This window comes from Notechis scutatus, chromosome 4 (assembly GCF_049901735.1).
Source record: "Notechis scutatus isolate UNSWTSFEM ecotype Mainland chromosome 4, rNotScu1.2, whole genome shotgun sequence".
NCBI lineage: Eukaryota > Metazoa > Chordata > Lepidosauria > Squamata > Elapidae > Notechis > Notechis scutatus.
In genome coordinates this window covers 123,586,996-123,611,242 of record NC_142012.1, presented here as the reverse complement: position 1 = coordinate 123,611,242, position 24,247 = coordinate 123,586,996, and the positions used below count along the sequence as shown (strand labels likewise).

Genomic DNA, 24,247 nt, shown 5'->3' with positions numbered 1-24,247 from the left:
AACCTGTCAGCTGGTCTTTGGTTGGGTTCACAAAATCTTGGAGCAGAAAAGACTTCGCGCAAGTGTCTGAAAATAGCATCTTAATTATAGATAAGAAAGGAATAATCACCAGAGTCTATTCACGACTGTATTACTAGTGTGACGTTACCACTAAACAAGTACAGTAATAAAAGAGTAAGCCAAGTGACAAATTGCAGCAAGTTCAACACACACTCATACACACCAGCCATCTGCACTTTTTATAAAAAGTGAAAGCTCTGAACGATATGGATTCACACTATGTATGCTAGTTGCTGCTGCAGCATCAAAATTGTTCAGCAGAACTCAAATCATTTTTCTTTCCATTAAACACAAAAACAAAAATAACGAAGAGTTCACAAATTTAGTGCTAATGTTCAGACTTAATTTATTTTAAAAAATTGACATCATCAGTTACAAGTAAACATTAACCTCCTTTTTTAATTTATGCCAAGTCATGAAGAAACAGTTTCTATTTCAAAACTACAGTACTCAGCAGTCTATGCACCTTCCAACTGTACTAATTCAACAGATTAGGAATTAATCTATTTTAATTTTATCCAGTTTAATCAGACTATTAAAACACGTAAAATTATTTACAGTGTATTCTAATAAATAGTCCTCCAAAATGTAACACATTCCTCTTTGTTGTTTTCATTAGGACAAACATAATACAAGTTTTCCCATTTTACAACTAGAAAGATCTGAGAACATGGAATGGATAAAGAACATATTTAAACAATTTTTAGGGATTCTAATCCTTTAGGCATCTGTTTTCAAATTAGAATCCAAATTTAACATTTTGTTTTGATAACAGGTGTTATTCACTGTTTCTGAACAAAACAGTCCTGTGGTTTATATTTCTGATAGACATTTAACATGTGCTGAATATTTCTACTACTCTGATAATAATGAACACAAATGTTCAATGGCATTAAGCTTAACAGTACAAGCATAAACCGAAAACAGTACTGTTCGACAACTCTTAATGCCAACTTCTTTACATAAGACACAGCAAAATATGCTGATCTTTTGAAGATGATCTTCAACTTTCCATGTGGTATGTAATGTTTACAACAAATTACAGAAATGTATGCTAAACTGTTCAGAAAATGAACAGATATAATCAGATATTCCTCTTCAACAAACTTTGAGATTTTATGAGCCTAAAGATCACGGGGCTAAATAAAGAATCCATGTAATGAGCAATTTAAATACTTCATTTTGCAATTAAAATCAGTGGTTGCAAACAATGCTATTTTATGTAGAAGTCCAACTAACGATAACATATTTACATGGCTAAACTAAGCCTGAAGAAAATATTTTTATGTTGTCTATCCTTACTCTTATATCTACTATAGCCCTTACAATGCCATTCGGTATATCTTTACTTCCTAATGACTTATATCAGCAGACATAGCTAAGAATTCAGAACCGACAGGACTCTACAAGCTTTTTCAAGAGAAGTCTTTTCCAGTATAGAGTTAGAATAGTATCATAAAGTGCTTTTATTCAGTATTTTATTTTGAAAACATCCCCAATACAATTACAAATCTTCCTTGACCTAATGAATTGTAAGAAACTAGTGCGATGACAGTACTATGTTATAAATAATGATTTATTTCTCTTCTTTTCCCATACCTTTAACAAATTTTGTACAATTCTTCACCCACTAGTTTGCTCTGGCACCCTTGTCCAAACACTGTGTTCATTAATATTGAGCATTCTTGATTGGTTTGTGTTAAATTACTGAAACTATCAGCTAATAACATTTCAATCTATTGAAAAATGGGGCCTGGCTCAGTTATTCAGCCAACCTCATCCAGTGTGTTATAGGAGTCTGCAGAGCTTTTATAGAGGCCTACTAAACCAAACTGACAGAACCATCAACAACATGGTTGTAGATAGCTGCTAAGAAGCCAAAGGTCTACCTTTCATCTACAAAAAAATTGTAGAAAGGGATCATTTCTACAAGGATCATTTCTCTGCAGTGTGCAGTAAAACCAATTAAACCTCCTATGATAGGTGATTTAAGCTAACTGACATGTTTCCTCTCTACAAGTTTTTCAATGGCAGTTAAATTGTTATGTTTTGTCTTTGCACCCAGGATAATCTATTATGATGAATGGTTACTACATTCTGTTTTCAGTCCATATCACTATTTTCCACGTGAAAACTTTGTAGTAGCCATATTAGTTGTGAAAAGCAGAATCCACTACTCCAAAGATGATGGCAGGAAACTTTTCTGAAGATCCTCTAAAACTGCAGCAGGCCCTCTAAGCACAGTTCATAAGCAGGCATAATAGTATCTCTATAAATGATCTATATAGGATGTTCTTGCTTTAAGACCACAATTAGGACCAGAATTTGTTGCTAAGCAAGGTGATTGTTAAATAAGTCATGTCAGATTTTACAACTATTTAGTCATGGTTGTTAACCGAAATTGCGGTTGTTAAGTAAATCACATGGTTATTAAGTGAATCGTGCAGTTGTTAAATGAACCTGACTTCTGCTATTGATTTTGCTTGTTAGAAGCTATCTGGGAAGGTTGCAAATGGTAATCATGTGACCTTATGACATAGCAATCATTGACAAGCACCTGAATTTTGGTCACGTGACTGGGGGATGCTACAACAGTCATAAGTGTGAGGATCAGCCATAAGTCTCTTTTTGCAGTGCCACTCTTACTTCAAACAGTCATTTGGTTATAAGTTGAGGACTACTTGTATTTAGGAATGCTTAACTGCAATAATAATATAAACTTTATAGAGTTGCTATGATAATATAAACATATATAGGTTTTAAATGGAACCTATGTAATTTGTAAATCTTCAAGTCAAAGTGCTGGTTCACACAACTAGTACTTCACACAATTCTTGGTAGGTTTTTAAGCATAATAATGGCCTAAGTGCTTTTGCATCAAGTCTGTGGGTGTTAATCACTGGATATAAATTTAGACTTTAAAAGCTGAAAAACCCTATGTCTGTATTCAACAGAAAGACTGATTATTTCCCTTGAATTTATAGTTGAACATTGGAAATAAAAAACTTTCTAAATTAATTAATAATCCAAGAAGTTAAAAACTCTACCTATCACAAGCAGTTGACTTCAATTATAACCAAGCATTAGGTGTGAGCAAAAATATTAAGAATTTCTCTTACCCATTCCCAGGAGTAGCAGAGCAGCCAGGTGAATGGCTCAAGGAGGCGTTGCCTGCACAAGGACTTTTCTTAGTAGACAGATCAAGCACTCCGTCTGCAACAACATGAGTGTAATTTGAGAATGGGAAGGAATGAGAAAACCAAACACATGTTTGAAAACTTGTTAAGGTCGTAACTTGTTAATCTAGGTTCAATTCAATGACTCTTCCTGAACTTCGCATTAAAGTATCTTAGCACATCAATAAGTATTTTTATTTATATTGTTTATAACATATTCTCAAGTTTAGCAAAAAATATCCCAAAGCAAAATCTTCAATATTTTTGCTAGCAAAAATGAAAAGCTTTTCAATTAGTATAATATTTCTAGCCAAAAATGTTAATCATGCAGGTCTACATCAGCAAGCTATATCCAAGAAAGATGTGTAAAATATTTTGAGATTTTAGACATGGAGACTGGCTAAACATTTCTTTCTCATATGATTTTCAAATAAAATTTACTTAGTAGCATAGAACCATAGGTTTAAAAAGAACCTTGGAGAAGTTCTAGTCTGAGTTGCCAAGGGCAGGAATCCTTGGGCCATCTTAGCCAAATGGCTGTCAAACCAGTGATGGAGCACCCATGCTGCTGTTCCATTACTTAACAGCTCTCATAGTCAGGAAATTCCTCCTTATCTCTGTAAAGTTTCACTTATTGGTTTCTGTCCTCCCCTTGGGAAGTATGGAGAATAAATCCTATTTTTTCCCCTGTGACAGCCCTACAGATATAGAAATGCTGTTATTATGTCTTCTCTTCATCTTTTCTTATTCAAGCTAAATATAGTCAATTATTTTAACCATTCTTATGATTTAGCCTCCAAGCCGTTCACCAGCATGTAGCTCTTTTCTGCACTCTTTCCAGTTTCTCGGCATCCTTTTTTTTTATTGTGGCAACCAAAACTGGGTACAATCATTCCAAATAGTCTGATGCAGCATGGAGCAGAACTATCATTTTCTGTGGTTTTGGCATTGAATTTATGTTGATGCAGTCCAAGACTGAATTCACTCTTGGTAGCTGCAGCTGCTAGTTCACATTTAATCTGTAGTTTGCAGAACAATCTGGTCCTTCTTACAACAACTGCTGAGCCAGGTACCATTTATCTTGTATCTGTATATTCTGCATTTTCTATCTAAATGCAGAGCACTACATTTCTTATCACTGAACTGCATTTTGTTGGTTCAATGTTTAAGTCTATCAAGATCCTTTTGCATCCTGAGTTTGTCTTTTGAGGCATTGACAATCCCACCCCAAATTTGTGATAGCTGTAAATTTGCTAAGCATCACTACTAAATCCCTTCTAAGTAATTTATAAATATTTTGAAGATCACTTGATCATGACAGAACCCTGAAGTATTTTATTGCATACCTTACTCCACCTATATATCAATTAAGAGCCATACATCAGGTACAGTTGTTCAATCAACTGAAAATTAATTTAGTAGTGGGATCACCAATCCCACATTGTTCTATTTTATTAAGAAGGTGGCTCTGATCAACTTCACGAAATGTCTTACTGAAGTCTAGATACATTATATCCATAGCATTCTCTTGATCTACTGATTTAGTCACTTTGTCGAAAGAAAAAACCCCCACTATGATTTGTTTAACCTAGCCTATGTTTAAATGATGGTTATAGAAATCACATTGCTCCTTTCTAAATGCTTGCAAATCTACTGCTTGATTCTTTTTTCTAGGATTTTCCCAAGTAAGTCAAATACTCTTCTCTAAACTAACTCCATGGAAAATCTCCTGAGAATGCTAACTTAAGAATAATAATCTTTAGGAAATACGTAACTTTGTAAAAAAAAAAACCTATTACAAACAACTCTAAAGAAGCAATAAGAGGAAAATAATAATTGTCTGAGAAATGAATCTTTACATCCACTCAAAACGCACACCTCTATTAATGTAGTTATAAATGTCCACATCTAAGATTCTGTTTGCAAGTTTTGCTTTATGAAATAGAGTAAAAAAAAAATCAAGCTTTTCATTTTCTAACCAATTCAGATCAAAATTGTTGCTATCCTAAGTGACATCCACACTATCTTTAGCACACTAATGAAGCTTATTGCAGATCTTTTCTTACATAGCTAAGTAACACTCACAAACTTTTATACTGTCAATGTATTCTGATTTTATAATTATTCAAAACAATTGGTAGTTAAAAGAAACTCACATCATCTTAGCAATACATACTTTGCCTCTGACATCTGCAAATGGGGTGGGTTACTAAGTAGGCAATGCCTTTTCAAGACCTCATTACTTGTAGGGGTTCCATTCCAGCCTATCCATGGATAGCAAAACAATGGGTAACAAAACCTTGAAAACAATCTCTGTGCATGCAGAAAAGCCCATCCTCAATTTTGTACATGTGAAAAACACATAATAATACTCAAAAACAGAACATGTCAAACTTAAAGGTATATGAAATGTTTTCTAGTGAATAATGAAGGTTTTTTTTTTTTACCATTCACATAAACTGCAGAAATGGGAACAAAGGTCCATTTATATAAATATATAATTTGTTAATATCACCAGATGGTCAATTAGAATATTAAGTTTCTCTACCAGGGAAGAGCAACAGTACATTGCTCTTAACGTTCTTTCTTATCCCCTTTCCTGGATCGGGCGGTCCTACTCATAGTCACTCATGTCCTTCTTGCCACACAGCTGTATTCTTCCAATGTGCTCTACACTGAACTGCCCTTCAAGTCTACCTGGAAGATTCAGCTATTAGAATACAGCTGAAGAAGGCTGCCTGTTGCTTGCCTTCTTAATTCCCATTTTAATGGTATTCTACAGGCAAAGTTTACTGCTCCCTTAATTGCATGGACTGCTGCATATTGTAATAACTGAATCTTCCAGGTAGATTTGAAGGGCAGCCCAGTGCAATTCAAAGTCCTGGCTATCACTTTTAAAGCCCTATGAGCTCCGGGCCTCGTTATCTTTGTGACCAGCTTCTTCAGGCAGAATAGGTCTGACCACTAAGCACTTATGAGGGAAGTATTTGTGGAGGGTCTGATCACTGCAGGAGGGCCAACTTCAGGGACTGGAGGTTCAACTCTTCTCAATAATGGCTTTGGCACACTATATCACCAGATAGATATGCAACCATCCACACCTTGCAACATTTTCAAAGAGCTATAAAAACACAATTCTTCAGGAAAGCATTTGGGAATGTTTATGACCAAGCTATTCCCAAACTGTCACATCAGATTAATTAAAAATAAATCCATACAATTATAAGTTTATAAGTATACCTGTACTGCAAGCTACTCAAGAGTTTCTGATAATTGGGGGTATATACTGTAAATTGTAAAACAAACACAAAGCCTCCTTCTTTGTCACTCTCCCTCAGCCTAAACTCAGCCTAAAAACTGAAGCTTTTCATTATGTCCTTTCTCAAGTTCAATGCATGTTCACTTGCATCTTGCTCTCAATTTAACTGAATACTTAGGAAATAAAACCTGTCTTTATCAGTCTTCACAATATGGGATTACAATGCTTGTTCTTCACATGTCTCCTCCCTTTCTGTTTCTGCTTCTTCCTGGTGTCTTATTCAGCCATTTTTGGAATTTTAAAAATAGTATTCCTTAACTAGACTAGGAGTAGGAAACCATAAGTAAGTAAGTAAGTAAGTAAGTAAGTAAGTAAGTAAGTAAGTAAGTAAGTAAGTAAGTAGGAAACCTCTTACTTATGTAACTTCAAGCAAAGGTTTTCTCAAGCTAGATATTCTGAAAGAACAACAATGCTTCAACTTGCACCTTTTGCCCAAAGTAAAAATAGAGGGTGAGGTGATTATGCACTTGTTGGCAAGTCTGTATCTTGAAGGAATGATATTGGACCATAGTCTCTGACATGCAGACTGTCATAGGATTTAATCTCTGACTCTTCTTTAATATCAGTGTGAGACCAGTGGAAGATATGCCTACAGGTTGGAGGTATAGAGGGGGAGAAACAGACTCAGGCTGAGTCCTAGCAAGATCAAGAATTGTGGGTATTTGAATTAGTGGAACAGAAGACTTTCCATCTTTAGCCCTGAATGGCATTTCACTTTGCTAGTTAAGCAATTTAAAAATCTTTCTAGACTCAAAGTTTCTACTTGGAAAAGCAGTTGATAAAGGTGACCAGGAAAGTGTTCATTTTGTATGTCAATTACACCAGTTTCTGGATCAAGAGGACCTTGGAACAGTCATTCAAACTCTGATACCTGACATGTAGACTATTTCAATGCACTCTATGGGAAGTTGTCACAGAAGATCAATTGGAAGCTGCAGATAGTTCAGAATGTGATAGTATGGGGAACTATGGGCATGCCACAGGAAATCCATGTAACCCCTCTTCTTTCTGAGCTATCCTGGTGACATGTAGGCCTCAGAATACAATTCAAGGTGCTGGTTATAATCTATAAAGCTATCTATAAAGCTCAGTGGCATACTGTCTGGCTATCTGGAAGATCATCTGTCTCCTGTTGGTGTCTGCCAATCATGTTCAATTTGGCATGCATTGGATTCCATCAATTAAACAATGTCATCGTAGGATCCAGGACGTGATCCTTTTCTGTTGCAGTCCATACAATTTGGAATAGCATCTCCCCAGGGATCTATGGCCCCTAAGATATGTACTCTTCCAAATTGTTGCACAGTGAAGAAATGTTGTGAATTTGGGCATACAAATTTCATAAAGAAGCAAACAAATAAATAAAAATTGTTCACATGCCCAATTTGTCAGAAAAATGAAGTTTCTTTCAAAAGGAATATAGGCAAAGCTACAGACAAATATTGATTGGGCCAGCTACTGCAGAAATACAAATAGCTACCATCAACATGAAAAGAAAAATACTGGATTGCAGAAGCATAAAGAATGAAAAAATTCATTATTTCTAAAGTTCAGCAGAGGTTCTGGTATTTTGAAATGTGGCTTCATCTCTGACATTACGTAGACCTTCAATGGAGAAACAGCTTTCCCAATATAGCCATCTCTTCGTAAATTTGGGGGGGGGAGGGGGGGAGCAGAATTTGAGATCTCAGGTACAATGGGCCAATATGGTAGGGCAGACATTTCCCAAATATCACAATCATAATTTATTCTTCTATTCATTTAATAATTCATGGCTAACATATTGTAACTACCTGCAAAAAACAAGACAGAAATATGGCATACATACCTTGTTCACTAGGGTCCAACTGTGACTTTCTGACAGTGAGGTCCAAGGGTGAGTCCTGGTCAGCCATGAGAAGTTTGCTGAGCACGGGATTTTGAGCTCTTGCACCTGCAGTGGATGAGGCAACCGGAGATGCTTTCAGCAGGCTTTGGTTCTTTGTGCTATTGGGCGAACTGGAGTCCTGAGTAGAGCTAGTTTTTGAGGTATATTCAGCAGCAAATTGTCGGATCATCCGCTGCATGATCTCACGGGCCACTAAGGGAATGTTGGGGTCTGAGACCCTGGGACTACCTAAAAGACATAAAATTTGAAATAGTAATACTCAGAAAAAAATGAAAAGCTAAATTATACATTCATAATCTAAATATATCCAAATATTTTTAGATTCACGTTCAATGGTTTTAAAATGCCAGCTCAACACTGTGATATATTTTTATTGTTTATTTGATTTGGACACTGCCTGATATCCATTGATTGTATGTGGTTCACAGAGTAAAAACAAACAATAATATGAAATCCAGATAAAAACAGTGAATGAGATGGCAAATCTGGCCAGCCCTGCAAAGGATTCCAACTACCCTAGCTTAAAGTCTAGATGAAGAGCCAGGTCTTCAAAATTCCACGAAATGACAACAGAGTGCAGGGCACCTGGATCTGAGGAGGAATCTCATAACACAAAGTCAGAACTGCAACAAAAGAGGCACATTTCTGGGATCCCAATAGATGATACTGTTTAGTCAAAAGGACCTGGAAATTTCTACAACATCATGAGGCAATTTCACAAATATCTGACAATGTAAAGGATTTAACTGCAACTTTAGAATACAAATCTAATACCAATCTTATGATAATGGTTTAAATACTACCCTCTCAGCACAACTGAAACAAGGTAAAGGTTTCCCTGTCCAGTCATGTCCAACTCTAGGGCACAGTGCTCATCACTGTTTCTTGGCCAAGGGAACCATCATTGTACGAAGACATTTTCTGAGGTCATATGGCCACATGGCTATATGCCAAAGGCACACAGAATACTGTCCCAAGTAAATCTATAACTCCCAAGAGAGTAAATTTGGGACTTTTTCTTCATGGATATTAACAAGATTGAGAACTCCTTGAGAAAAAGAGTCTTGATAGACATTCCAGAGAAGAAATGTTTTATTCTAGGAGGATAAGCTGGAGGAGGTGACTTAACTTTAATGAGTTCATTGGACTTAAAATGAATTTTTACAAGTCTGAAATATTTAACTAGCTCGATACCCGTGCTTCGCTATGAAACTATGTGGTCAGGCTTAATTTTTAGGGAGGAAAATAAAGGGGGGGGGATTCTGCCTCTGCCTACCAGTGTCCATCGGTATTCATCTGGCTAGAATCCTGTCAGTGTGTGAGAGAATTGAGAGCTGTTTGGAAAGTGAAACAGTATTTTCTGTGTGAGCAAGACGACGACAGGAAGGAGCCTGAGCGTGGCTTAACTCAACTGGTCTGCACCAAAGCTGCTTGGTGCTGTGAAACTAAAACTCCTTTCCTCTGCTTTTGTTTTGCATTCGGAACAGATTTCTTTTCAGGTGGGGAGGGAGAGTAGAACTCCTTAGCATCAGAGCGTTTAAATAATAACATACGAAATACTAATGCTCTGATGGTCATTTTGAAAAATCCTTTCTTAGTGAGCACCTAGAAGCCAAGAGGAACATACATGCCAAATTTCAAGTTTGTAGGCTTTACGGTCCTGGAGATTTTGTGATGATGAGTAAGTGGTATTTTGCTTTTATAAATATAGATTGAATTGAAAGAAAGCTCTGGTGTAGTTTTGTGTTCATAAAGTGTGTCTGAAAATGGTTTTTTATATACAAAATACTTCAGTAATTCCTAAAGTTTATAAAACATTATTGAATTTGAAAGTATGTTAGGAAGAAATAAAAAATATGTATTTTTTAAAGAAAAGTTTAAAGCTTTAAAATTAATGTTTAAAAAGGTATTTCCCCTTTAAGGTTAAAGAACCTGAGACAGTGTAGAAAATTTTGTTAATATAATTGATGATAGTTTATAAAGACTAATAAATATAAACAGAAATATAAATCATCTCCCATAGCAAAAAAAAAAAAGGTAGAGAAAAGAACATATCTAATTTTGTTTTCATTTGGAAATTGCTTCTGGATTTTGTGCTTGTGATGGAAAAAAATGAAACGTTGATTTGGTTTTGCTGATTAGGTAGGTTTGTTGTTACAGAAATGGTTAATATATATTATTGTGTAAAGTAAAAAGCTGAAGCTGGAATGTTATTTTCTTCTACTGTGCTAAAAAGAGTTGGAAGTCAACACCTTTTTTCTTCTTCACCTTCTTTCTTTTTTCGCTCTTAGTCTCTGAATATTTTCACTTTATTTGTATTTTATATTCTGATAAAATAATACAATTTTAAATGCAAAAAAAAAAAAAAAGAATCTGGAAATGCTTGATGGATTGAACCCTGCTGGATAACTGGCATAATACATATATGCTGTGAATACTTGAAATGTGCTAAGTAAAAATTATTGTTATTAGTACAAGTAGGCTCCATTATGGTCGTAAATCAAGGATTACTTCTAATCCTACAAATGGTCGTAAGTCAAGGATTACTTCTAATCCTACAAATTATTTTTCTTTCTTATTAATTTAATATTGAGAGCATCATTCATTAGTGCTGCTACGTGATAAGACAAGTTTACGTCACAATTTTGCCAAATCAATCATTTAACAATCCCATTATTTTCAGCATTTTGTTTACTGTTTTTATATACATTTATGAATTTCAATTCTGTACAATAAAATTAGAGTTAAATAAACAAGCATAAAAATATATACACGATTAAAAACACAGCAGCAATACCAGCACCAAAATCAGGTTTTATTGTATCCTGCTAAAGGCTTGAAAATACTACTAGGGGTTTATCAGAAAACAAGTAAACAAGGTGGGTCTTAAATACAATATATATTTCAACCTCTCCTATTATAATAAGCAGAACTTGGAAATACAAATAATTCTTGCTCACTAATGGTAATTGTGACTGGAAACTGTCTCACTAAGCAACACAGTCATAAGGTGCAATTTCATGTGACTGTGCCAACTTATGATAGGAGCTGCAGCAGTTCCAGTTGCTGTCGTTAGACAATTCTAACGAGGCAGTCGCAGTGTCGCACAGTCACAGCGTTGCCATTTGGAACCTCCTGATAGTTTCCCTATTGACGATGCTTGTTGGAAGACAGCAGTAAAGGTTGCAAATGGCAATCACGTGAAAGTGGGGTGCTCTAACATTGTACTTACAAGCCATTTACTGAACACCCGAATCGCAATCATGTGACTATGGGAATGCTGCAGCATATGAGGACCCATAACTCCACTTTGTTTGTTCAGTGCTGTTGTAACTTTGATTGGTTGCTATATGAGTGGACATTAACCAATAATTACTTTAACTTCTTTTTCAGAAAACAACGCAGGTTAAGCATTTCAGTATGCAAAATATGAAATAATACATTTTTCCCCTGGTATTTTTTCCTGAAATGCAGGAAAAATGCATGCACTTTTTTTCAGAAATGACTCTTGATCCATTGGTTGAGATGGAATTGCCTGAGCCTGATGCCATGGGCTGAGAGAGAGAGAGACTGGCCCAAAGTTACCCAGCTGGTTTCCAGAAATAAGAACTCTGTAATCTTCTGCTTTCTAGCCTTAACTACTAAATCAAACTGGCTCTATGTAACACCACAAATAGATCTGGACAAATATTCAGTTTATAATGTATTTCTAGTTTGTTAAAAATTTGCACCAGAAATTCTATGGAGTTTCAATGAGTAAGACAAAATCAATTTGTACAATATTTATTAATTTGTGAATCTACATGCTAAAACCTCACATAAGGCCATCAACAAAAATAACACAAGGCACTTTTGACAGATGAGGGAGGAAAGTATGTTGTGATAAATAAGGGTTATAAATAAGAGAAGAATTTCAGTGATGGAAATAACTTAGGTCACTGATAGTGGAAGACAGACATAAACAATACTCAATTTTCTCTTCATACTACCAGGATAGATTGGGAAATTTTGGCAACTCACACATGTTCAAGAGACTATAAAAATATATGCACATTTTCATACCTCCTCCACACACTAATTCAACATTCAAACAGCAACTTTATCCATTTCTTTCTTCCTGCTCCCAAATGGCTGCTTATCCACTGCTTTTAATTAACGAACTGGCCAATGTGGAAAGATGAACAGAAATGCAGTAACTATATTCAAGTGTTGCAAATATTCAGTGGGTTATCTATTTATGCTTTATTGTAAGTGAAACACAAAGGAAGTAATTTGAAGAACAAAGAAAAAGCAAAACTACTTGAGTACTTTGGTTCAGTCAAAAAATTATGTGTTCCCCTAAGACATTGTGAAGGATAAGATGAAGGGCAGCACTGAAGGTTGAGACAAACAGAAACATGGTCAGGAACTACCAATTTATTCAATTCAAAGACTAAATCTCTGTGATCAAATAATTTTATCCAAAGGAATTGGTGGAATGCACCATACTAGGACATCACAGAAGCTGAGAGGATAGACAAAAGGAAAGACAATGGGAAGATGAGGGACAGGGATATGTCACCATACTAACACTAAGAGGCAGATGAGAGAGCAGAGGAAAAGGAAGGCACTTGGAAGATTGGGGAATGTACAGGCCAATATAATATGCTACATTGGGTCATTAGTATAGGAAGGTGAGGAAAGAAAGAGGAGGAAGGGAAAGAAAGAGACTGAAAAAATTAAGGACCAGGGAGGCTATTGGGATATGTTACACTGGCAGTTGATAAGCAGAGGAAAGGAGACAAATATTTTACTATTGCAAAATTAATATTTAAAATTAATAAATTGAACCAATACATTAAATATTTCTTTTTTATTAAGTCCAACCTTTTCGATAAAAGACTTCATGGAGGAATTCTTCCGCTTGCCTCTCAAACCAAATCTTTGTTTGCTCCTGTCTAAGCAGAGCGTGATGCCCAACGTCCAATGCTGGATCATCCAGACTGACGAAATGTTCCTGTGAAAACATTTCACAAAAGAATAAAAACAAAGTACTGCTTCTCACTGTTAAATTTAATAAAACAAACGCAATACTATTCACGTAGTCAAGCATTTATTATGCAAGTATACATATCAGTTTCACTGTTTGGGTTGCTGTGTTACTACACAACTTCTATCAACTTACTAAAATCATTTCTAGACGAAGATGTGCTAAAACACATCTCTATCTCTAAAATCTAGGCTGGACAACCTGTGATACTAAGGGAGAATGCAGACTAGATCATAACATCATTATTTCTATTCTATTCTATTCTGTTTCCCACTCCCTAGCCTAGTCTAGCCTAGCCTACCGGTAGTCCTAGACATGTGACCACAATTGAGATCAAAATTTCTGTTGCTAAGCAAGGCAGATGTTAAGTGAATTTTGCCCCGTTTTACAATCTTTCTTGCCAGTTAAGTCATGTGATCACTACTTGGGACCTTCTGAGAAGCAAAGTCAATGGCTGTTAAGTAAATCTGGCTTCCCCACTGACTTTGCTTCTCAGGTCACAAAAGATGATCACATGACCCTGCAACCATCATAAATAAGAATCAGTTTCCAAGCGACTGAATTTGGATCATGTGACCATGGGGATGCTGCAATGGTCATAAGAGTGAAAAATGTTAAACTACACTACACTATGATTATACCCTGTTTCTCCAACAATACGGCCTCCCCCAATAGGAAGTCCCAGCATGTTTTATAGGCATGAAATGAAATTAAGCCCCTCCCCCCAAATTAAGGCCTATATTAAAACATGCGAAATGGGGGGGAATGGTGGGGGGGCTTGCCATTAGGAAGTACTTTTGTTGCACACCCGGATATGGTGCTGCCTGCGTTGACCCCGATATGAAGTGCCCCACCAACGCCGAGGTCAACATCCAAGCTGTCACCGCCCGCCCGCCCAAAGATGCAAGGGGGGGGGGAATTAACTCACCCCCGAAAAGACAACCTAGCCATTTTTTCGGGGCTCAAAAAAAAAATTTAAGACCCGGCCTTATTATATGAGAAACACGGTAACATAGAGAGCTGGTTTGGTATAGAGGTTAAGATGCTGACCTAGAAATCAGGAGACTGTGAGTGTACATGTGGAAGCTAGCTAGATGACTTTGGGCCAGTCACACTTTCAGCTCAATCCACCTTACAGTGTTGTTGTGGTGGAAAAAACAGGTGAAGGAAGGAGTATAATGTAGGTTTACTGCCTTTACTTATTTATGAAGTAATAAAAGTGGGATAAAAATCTAATAAATAAAATAATGCAATGCCAATTAAGATACAGCAGAGGAGAGTAGTAGTATGCCATACTGAAATTGCATCATTACTCTGAGTTTTAAAAATATCATCACATAACAAAAAAGGGGGGATGTGGAAAATGCTATTATCATTACCAACATCTTCTTCATTGATAAACCTCCAATTATTTAAACTTACAATTTTGCTTCAGTAAATTATTTCTATTTTTCTTCTTCTTCCAACCTCTGATATCAAGACACAGACTTAAGTAGGGATGCACAGCTACCATTGTTTGAAGATCTCTCCAGTAAGTGCACCACATGTAAATGGCCACACTGCAAGACTTATTCTGATTAGTTTTCATTTTATTTTTAAATAATTTTCTGCCAACTAAAATTGTGAAGGTACTGTATAATTGTATTCTTTCTCATATTCTTGTTTTTCTTTCTTAAACAAGAAAAAATAGAGGCAGCTCTTTTTAACCTAGGGATATGAAAATCTTGAAAAGAATATTTGTTGTGATGAAGAATTGATCAAAGCAATCCAATAAATCATAGAATCATAGGGCTGGACAGGACCTGGGAAGTGCTATAGTCCATCACCTACCTGTCCAAGGCAGGAGTCCTAATACCATCTCAGACAAATGGTTGTCCAAGTTTTTCTTGAAAACCTCCAGGAGGCAAACTGTTCCTTGCTTAACAATCCTTATTGTCAGGAAATTTCTTATTTCCAGGTAATTCCCACTAATTGCTTCTTGTCCTAAAAAGAAGCACCTCCTCCTATTTCTAAACAACTGAATTACTTTTGACTTTTAAAAGCTTTTTGATCATCACAAGATAGTACAAAAAAATGGGAAGGGGAGTTTGGCGGAGAGCAAAGGGGCATTGCAGACTGCACTGGACATCCTCTCAGGCTGCAGTTCTTGTTAATTATGATCTAGAGAAAAACAAAATAATCTAGGCACACTTCAAGAGGCGAATGCTACGTTCACATTACAGGTTCGTTATGCGTGTAAATGTCCTGATACTTTCTGTCAAGGTTTGAACTTACTCATTAGTCCAGATTCTATGGTAACTGTGGCAAAATTATTCTCTGAAATCCAACCTAAGTACACAATGAGATTCACTTTATTACTGTTCTTGTTTCTAATTTACATTTGTATTTAAGAAAATCTTTTTGTTAAATTTACTACAGCTTTCTATCTACATAATCTCTAGTGATAGACAAAACATTTGAAGAGCCAATTTATGCAGCTGACAGAAACCTCTAGCCATAGTTAATGCCTGATTTTCAAGGAAGAATAAAAAGAATGAAGAGAGCCAGTCTAATGCAGTGGTTAAGGAGCTGGCTGAGAAACCAGGAGACTATGAGTTTTAGTCTCATTTTAGGCATGAAAGCCAGCTGGGTTTCTTTGGGCCAGATGTGCTCTTTCAGCCCAACCTACTTCAAAGGGTTGTGGGAAAAATAGAAGGAGGAAGTAGTATTATGAATGTTTGCTCCCCTGAGTTATTTATAAAATAAAGGCGGGATAAAAATCAAATGATTAAATGAATTAAGTTAGATTTCAGATATATTGCAAATGGCAGATCTGCTCCTTTAAAGAAATGACAGTATCCGACATACCCTTTCCTTCTATTAATCAGCAGTGAACTAATCTAATCTGTTAAAATTACAAAATATAAATATTTACTGAAGACCAAGACAAAACAAATGAAATATAACATAATGATTCAACTTAATTCAAATATATCACTCATTATATTCTATTTCTAAAGTTTACATAAGAACTATCAAAGGTACAAGAACTACTGTAAAGTTCATGTAAAATACAAAGGACTATTAAGTGCCTGGAAGATTAATAATGGAATAATGTTGGGAATCAAATGTAAAGAAAATGAACAATGTTGAAACAGGCAGGGATTTATAAATGTATTAAACACTGGGGCTAGATACAAAAAAAGTGCACCAGAGAGGGAGAACAACTAAATAAATATTTTTTTTTTGGACTTCTTAAGAAGCTTGCCTAGATCATTCAAAGATGGGTAATTATAGTGGTCTCTCAACTGCAGACGGTCTGGAAGAAACGTATCATTCTGACCCATTTCAAACTGTCTTCAAAGTAGGGTACAGGGTTGAAATTCCTTTGTCAGCTTGACAGATCATTGTCTGGAAAACCAAGAGAGGGAACATGGTTCTGCTGGTTCATTTTGACATCTAAATGCATTTATATACCAACAACTCTGCTATCCTTCAGACTTGCTGTGAGATTTGGGAATAAGAAATATGGTTTTGCAGTGGTCCCTTTCCCATTTCTCAAGCAGATTTCAGGTGTCTTCATTTGAAGATAGCTCCTCCTCAATATGAAAGCTAACACTCCTTAATTTCACAGCATATGTACAGACTTAACCATTGTTTCAACTGGGAAATTATGAGCATCCTAGACCAAGCCAAGTCCAAAAATGCTACAGAATTACTGAAAGCCTGGCATTCAGCTAAATGTCATCAACAGGCACATAGAGATGAACATCTACACAACATTCAAAAAGCCAAAAAGGCAACAAAATGACCAAAACAGCTACTCATCAGCATCAATATCAATATGAGCAGAGATTAACACTAAGATTAACAGATCAACGATCAAGAAATAAACAATACCCCTATCAAGGATTCCCCAACTTAGACAAAGAAGCTAACAGTGGCCTAATAGCCTAAAATCAAGCAATCACCAAGACCACTTCCGTCAACATTGACAAGGCAAGCCACTAATATATAAAATGAGAGCAAACCGCTAGACGGCTTGCCCGTCTAGCACTGATGATGTTACCTAATTTGGTAATGAAACATCTGCATGGTAACAACCAAACTCAGAGACCACCAACGACCACACAAATCTATGTCTATGACCTCTATAAGAAATGATGTGGCTTCAACTCCTCCTCCTGCAATCAGTAATAGTCTGGGTTAGGGATAATAAATTGAAACTGAAACCAGAAAGGCAAAGGTGCTTTCTGTGATGTATTATTTTACCATGGTGTGTAATGTATGTGGAATGACAGAAAAAGATTCTGCCCAAGGAATGATCAGACAAGAGGAAGAAAAGCCAAGAGTTGCTTAACAATCAGAGAAAGAAACTTAGGAAGGACCCACATAATTGGCTAGGCTGGTAAAAAGACATAATGAAAGACAGTCATGTGATGCTGCCATGATGATGCAAGTTTGACAACTCTGGTCTAGAGAAAGATGTGAATATTTGTGCTTAAAGCACCAAATGAGGCACCAATTGTTTTAAACAAAATGCAAGGCTATCATTATTATCTTTCAAGCTCTATATAACATAGATGATGAACTAATGAAGCAGTGGATAAGACTGATACCAAATTTGGAAAGCCATTCAGTCAGTAATTTGCTTTGGCAGACCTTTAGGAGGATTTCTGTAGCCAGCTAATAGTCAATCTATTCTTCTTATAATTTTCTCCATATTTCCTTAAGGAACTCATCTAGCTCAACAAATATTCTTGCATCTTCCTGAATGTATTGCTCATCTGACATCTCTGCACGCATTTTCAATAATAGGATCCTAACCCTAATCCAGCTTTGCTGTATTCTTATTCTGAACCTGTAAACAGATCCACATGAATAGCAAATGTTTATTTAAATTTACAAAAAGATGTGAGGTTTCAGTTTGTAGCCATATAAAGATTGTATCAGCTTCTGTTTACTCAGAATTCACTGAAACGTTCATTTGATCTGGGATGCCCAAAACTTTTGCATATAACTATATTTCCTATTAGGTTTTTTTTTCCTGTTTCACATAGATTCTAACAAAATTAGCTGCTTTTCTATTAATACAGACCCCTATTCCTCCTAAATATTGTATTTTTGAAAAGTCTACTTATTATCTCTTATCCCAGTGCAACGTTATGGCTGTAAATATTTTTAATAGTTTTAAAAATTACAAAAAAAGGCTGTGGAATTATGTATTGAGGTGGGTCATTTATATCGTGCTCTTTAGCATAAATTTAAAAATACAAAACATATCTAATTTTGGAGTTAAGGTAATATATACATCTAGCAATCAAATAAACAAACCATAGTGATTTCAGTAAGATCTTTACTAATAGTGCTTGACATATTATTGAAATATGTCCTAGCAATCTTAGTCAATGGAAAGGGATACTAGAAATTGTAGTTCAGCAACATCAAAAATAAGAAGACAGTGCTGGCTCAAATCTGCAGATTTGCTAAATATCTCCTATATTCAGGATCAATTACTCTGAAGCGACAAACTTAAAATACATAAAAAATATAAACAACAGAATAATAGTATGTGTCAAAACCTAACTAATTCCTACACTTAAAATCAGTTTTACTGACATTTCTTGCAACATTTCTCATGAAATTCTTGTTGATCTTTATAGCTCTATTTTCTTCTCCCTACTGTAATTATGATAAAAAAACAGTAGAGGCATTTACATTGTATGAATGTACATTAGAAATGCAACGATCACTCCAATAAATGTAGTATCTCATAGCTTACTTATAAGAGTATAATATATAAAGATAATGAGAATAAAATGAAAATGTAGTACACCAGTCAATACATCAAGAAACAAAGAGAATAATTATAATTTTATATGTATTAGGCAGTCTGGTTTTAAGTAGCTATAGCTACTATTTTCTTATCTAAGGAAATACTAGAAGAGAGAAAAAAAAGGGGGAGGGGAGGATCAATAGATGCAGCCTTCTCTTTAAGCCATGAAATAACTGTATGGCATATATGGTTAAAAGGTACCACCATGGAAAAAAGAATCTCCACAGAGTGCGAGCACAGGAAGAACTCTTTGTATAATAATTGCAGTGAGAGCTGCATGCTTCATCTGTAGTTTACATACTGCACTTCACAGCTACTAGCCACAAAACATTTAGTGTTATCCGCGTTCTCAGGCAGAATAAGAATACAATTGTCTTGTATGACTACAGATATTTTTAAAAAAGAAATCAAATAAAAAACCCATTTTAAGAAAACACTTTACCCAGTCAATATTGCTTACTTTGTTCAATATTCTCCTACTTGGATAAGGTGAATAAGGAGCAGCAGAACCACCTTCTGATTATATTTTGCCAAAATAAAGCTAAATAAAACCCCAAATCTTTGCCGAAGTTTATCTTTATTGCATTGTTACCTTCACTTTTTCTCTTCTCAAACAGCAGAAAAGACAATTTTCATCAAAAGACCAATCAGAGACACCTTCTGCTTCAAAGTCTGTGAATAAGAAGAAAAAGTTATTTCACATCTATAAAGATGCAACTTTTTAATGGTTAAAATTCATTCCTAATTCCCTACCTGTTTTATAAGACGCTTGATGCTATATGAGCAAGGCTAGTTTGAACGCTACCATGCTTTTAATTTCCACAATGTTACAAAAGTATAATTTTCGCCTACACACAAAGATAATTTTCCTAAGCAACACCAAAACCACTGCCAGTTATGCTCATTAGTAATTTTAGCCAATATGAAACTAACTGTGAGCACTGCCTGGGGGAGGGAAAAAAAGCACAAATCACCAAGGTAACATACATTTTCTAGAGACAGAGCAGAGGTTGAGTTTGTCATTAAAGATGCAGATCAAGGCAATATATATATATATATATAAAAATATGCTGTATATATAATACCTTTAAACAAATTCAGATCTTTTAATAATTCAGCTCCAAACAGCCCTTCTAGAATACTTTCAAATCCTAAAATTAAAGAAAGAATATTTAATTTCCTCCAATTATATATATCAGTGCCAGAATATTCACAATTCTATATTTATCTGTTATTAGAATAAATCTGAATGTGCTTTTATTATGTATTCTATATTTCTTGGTCAATCCTATCAGATCAGTTAAAACTTGCACACAGAGACATAATTATATAAATGCCGCATAGTGAAAATGAAGCAAAACAGTTTAAAAATTGAAAAAGTTCTATTTAAATATAATTCAATTAAATGATTTAAACATTAAAAATAACTACTCACTTCAGATTATGAATTCAAAAATGCATTTATCTCCCAGAGTCTACTTTTAAGCTTTATAAATTATTTGAAAAGCAAAGCCACTGAGGTTAATCTGAAGCCAAATATGGAATGTGTTCACTCTGTAGATGCTTTATTATTACTGAGATATTTACATGTTTTTTTACAATGCTGAGAGTTCCTATTTCAAATATTACATCTCCCCCTCCCTCAAAATTAGTGCCATATTTGTTAATATAATTACAGTGTACTTTTGGCTTGCAGCTAAAGAAACAGCATTCCTATTTATCAGTTTCTCAGAATATAAGGGATGTAGAAAATATACATCATTGTAACAAGCACAAATTCTACTGAGGTAATCTATTTACCATTTATACGCAAAGATATTTCACATAAACACTTTTGCTGTACAATAACTGAATTGAATAGTAGAGATTTCACAACAATTTCAATGTAAAATAATTCAGGGAATAAATTATTTATTTATCCATATTACATAGTGAGTGAGGGACTATTTAACTCTGGAAGAGAAAATTACTTCTGGTATGCAAATCCAATGCTCATTTAATAAATGTTATCAAGAATCATAGTGCAAATTTTGAGGCATAATAATTAAGTAGATCCCGAAAGTATGAGAGCGCATAAAACCATGTGTATTGCTAAAGGCAAAACCACAAAATTTCACCTTACTTATTTTAGCTATTATCAAGCAATCAACACATTGAAAAAGGCAGTTATGCTTGGAATTGTTAGCACACACCTTTGAAGCCAACATCAGCCAGAGCATAAAATATAAATTATAAAATAACTGAAAGATTGGAGGCAGCTAGTCCATAAAACCTTCAAGAATTAAGCGTGATTGGATAGCATCATCATCATCATCATATCTTAAAGTGTTTACTAAGACATTCAAAGAACTGTTATAGAATAAACTTAACATAATCACATTTTAATCTAAAATGTAATGACAAAACTACAAAGAGATTGGAGAAGTATAGGGGAGATAAAACACAAATTAAACAATATAAAAATAAGGAATTGAAAAAAACACATACACAAATAAAAAACCCAAATTTTGGGATGCAGATGATTGTCTTAGTCTTAGTTTATTAGTTAATTTTAAATGAGCTCTATCTTTTAAGTGAAACTGACACATCTCTAATTCACAATAGAAATATTCCAGAAACATGGATGCTTTGTATATTACATATTAGTAGAAATAAGTACATTTAAAAGTATTTTTGAAAACTAAAAGCTGACAGAATTTGGACTACTGAAAAAGAAATAAAATGTTAGAAACCTTACAACACTTTAAAGATTTCCTATTAAAATATGCAGGTAAATGCAACTAAATCTGAAATATTAAAAACTTGCACATTTTAACTTATACAGGATGGTCTCTAAAAAAGAAATATTTTAAATAATGGCCACGAATTCCTATTATGCAGAATTTTTATGCAACTAAATAAGCATTCACAGTGTCTATGAAATGGATTATATAAAGTATACAATCTGGCTTGCTTTGTTCACTGTTCTACCAATGGTAATGACGCTTGGTGTATATTAATATTAAATATTAGATTTAACAGTTGCATAGCAACAGCAGAAAAGCTTATATCCAATACTTGTCACAGAAAATGCCAAACAAGCAAGGATGAACATATTCAAAAATTATTTTAAACATCTAGCACTATTATAATTTATTAGATTTAGTTATACGGCCCAACCCAATACATCAGAAATAGCAACAAATTAATCAAATAATGTAATTTGCTATGTTAAGTTTAACACAGAAAAAGTCAAAGTAAACAAGGGTGCATGGAACAATTAAACTAGAAAGAGTTGAGATAATGAGAAATTGCTAATATTTACTAAGATTTCTCTATCGTCCTTTTAGCAACTAAAAGAAATATGATTTTATCCACTGATATTTTACTCATTTGCATTGAGATGTAAAATATTCCTATTGATTTCAAGAGGAAACAATATGGCTGCCTTTGTTTGACTCTTTTATTTATTCCCATGAATGTTCAATCATTTCTACTTCTGAATAGAACAGTATTAAAAGTCTCAGGAAAATTTCAATATATTATTTACATTTCACAATGAATTTGGATTTTCTGTACTTGGTGGTAGTGTTTTCAAGGAAATACAGTTATATAATCCTTCTATTAAAAAAAAAACTACCACGAATAACAATACTTGACTTTTTCAGTAAAAAAGTTCCACTGCAAGAGATAATCATAAACCAGCATAAGAGATTAAGGCAAAACAAAACTATATTCTTAAGACACTAATGTATTTACTTAGTTTCATACTTTAAAAAGTTAGCATGTATTATTTTGGTTATTATTTCTGAGAGCACTTCCAACAAACCTTTTTTTTAATTGTGGTAACTTAAATGTGAAATTCTTATTGTAATATGTAAATATTTATTTTTACTTCTCTTAATACTTCGTTTATTGCCTTGTTTAGTAAAAATAGGATATGTTGAATATGCATTATTTTATCTATGCTAATACCCTATAAATAGCTCATATTTAATAAGATACCACATAAATAATAAGCAACAGTTATCCAGCTATCCTTTATTTTTCCAGTTATATTGCATGTTTCCTTGTTTTTTCATAAGGTATTTACATAGTACCTCATCTAATGGCCAAAGGCAGATCTAACAGGCAGCTGTGAAACAACCAACAGCCCTCAATCTTTAGAGGGCTAAAGATATAGTCATTACTTGGATAAAAGTAAAGCTACTAGATTCCAAAGTGCTCGGTTATAGATCTTCAAAGAACAAAGAAAAGAATCCTAGAATCTATTCTGTTTCCTCGTTTCTTTTAGCTTTTTCAAGTACAAAGTCATACATAGCAGCCAAGGAAGATTTTCATTCTCTTTGGAATTTCATACCGTGAAGTGCAAATGGCCCAGTTTAGGCGAAGCCAATATGAATATTTTTTCTATAGCAATACCATAATGGCTGGCTGTTCCCTGAACTGAGGGAAAGTAAATGAATTTAAGGTTAGGGTTGCTTTCTGAGATGAACTTATCCTATGCTTTCAGGAAGACTTGGAAGCATCAGTTGGTGAGTGGCCAAAATACCTTGCCAGTATCATGAAGAGAAGATTAGAATTAGAGAAGATAGCTCAGCTGTTCAGACCAACCAGGGATACATATCATAGCCTTTGTATAACACATTCTCTAATTAATGTTTCTTCTTGTTTGCCTCAGTTTCCTCATATTTTGTGTAGAAACTATTTTTTTTGTTTGAAAATACAAACCACTAAAGCTAGAAAAGCTTAAAACACATTCAAAACTGGATATCAATCAGGGAAAGAAATCTGGATTAATCTAATTATTTTCAGTGACTGTATCATCCATTGCCCTTCTTAATATCATGCCTGATAAAAACAGGAGGATAAACAATTGGGAAGGAAGAAAACAAACAATGCATTAAAAAAACTTAATTTCTGGGAGGACAAGCCTGCTTTAAATGATTCGCTCACTGATTTCTCAAGACAGAAGCAAAGT

The 24,247-nt window shown here is 34.6% G+C and overlaps 1 protein-coding gene across 12 annotated transcripts in view; it reads right to left on the bottom strand.

Moving 5' to 3' along the window:
* The window catches only part of LCOR (ligand dependent nuclear receptor corepressor), a 72,800-nt gene that overhangs the window by 29,690 nt on the left and 18,863 nt on the right, over nt 1-24,247 (bottom strand). For all 12 annotated transcript variants that reach the window (XM_087964696.1, XM_026673046.2, XM_026672329.2 and 9 more), the window contains 5 exons: nt 20,373-20,438; nt 19,880-19,959; nt 13,310-13,439; nt 8,384-8,671; nt 3,180-3,273 (listed from right to left, as the gene is read on the bottom strand). In XM_087964696.1, coding sequence (XP_087820822.1) covers nt 3,180-3,273; nt 8,384-8,621 — 332 coding nt within the window. In that variant the 5' untranslated portion in view covers nt 8,622-8,671; nt 13,310-13,439; nt 19,880-19,959; nt 20,373-20,438. The remainder of the gene's footprint in view (nt 1-3,179; nt 3,274-8,383; nt 8,672-13,309; nt 13,440-19,879; nt 19,960-20,372; nt 20,439-24,247) is intronic.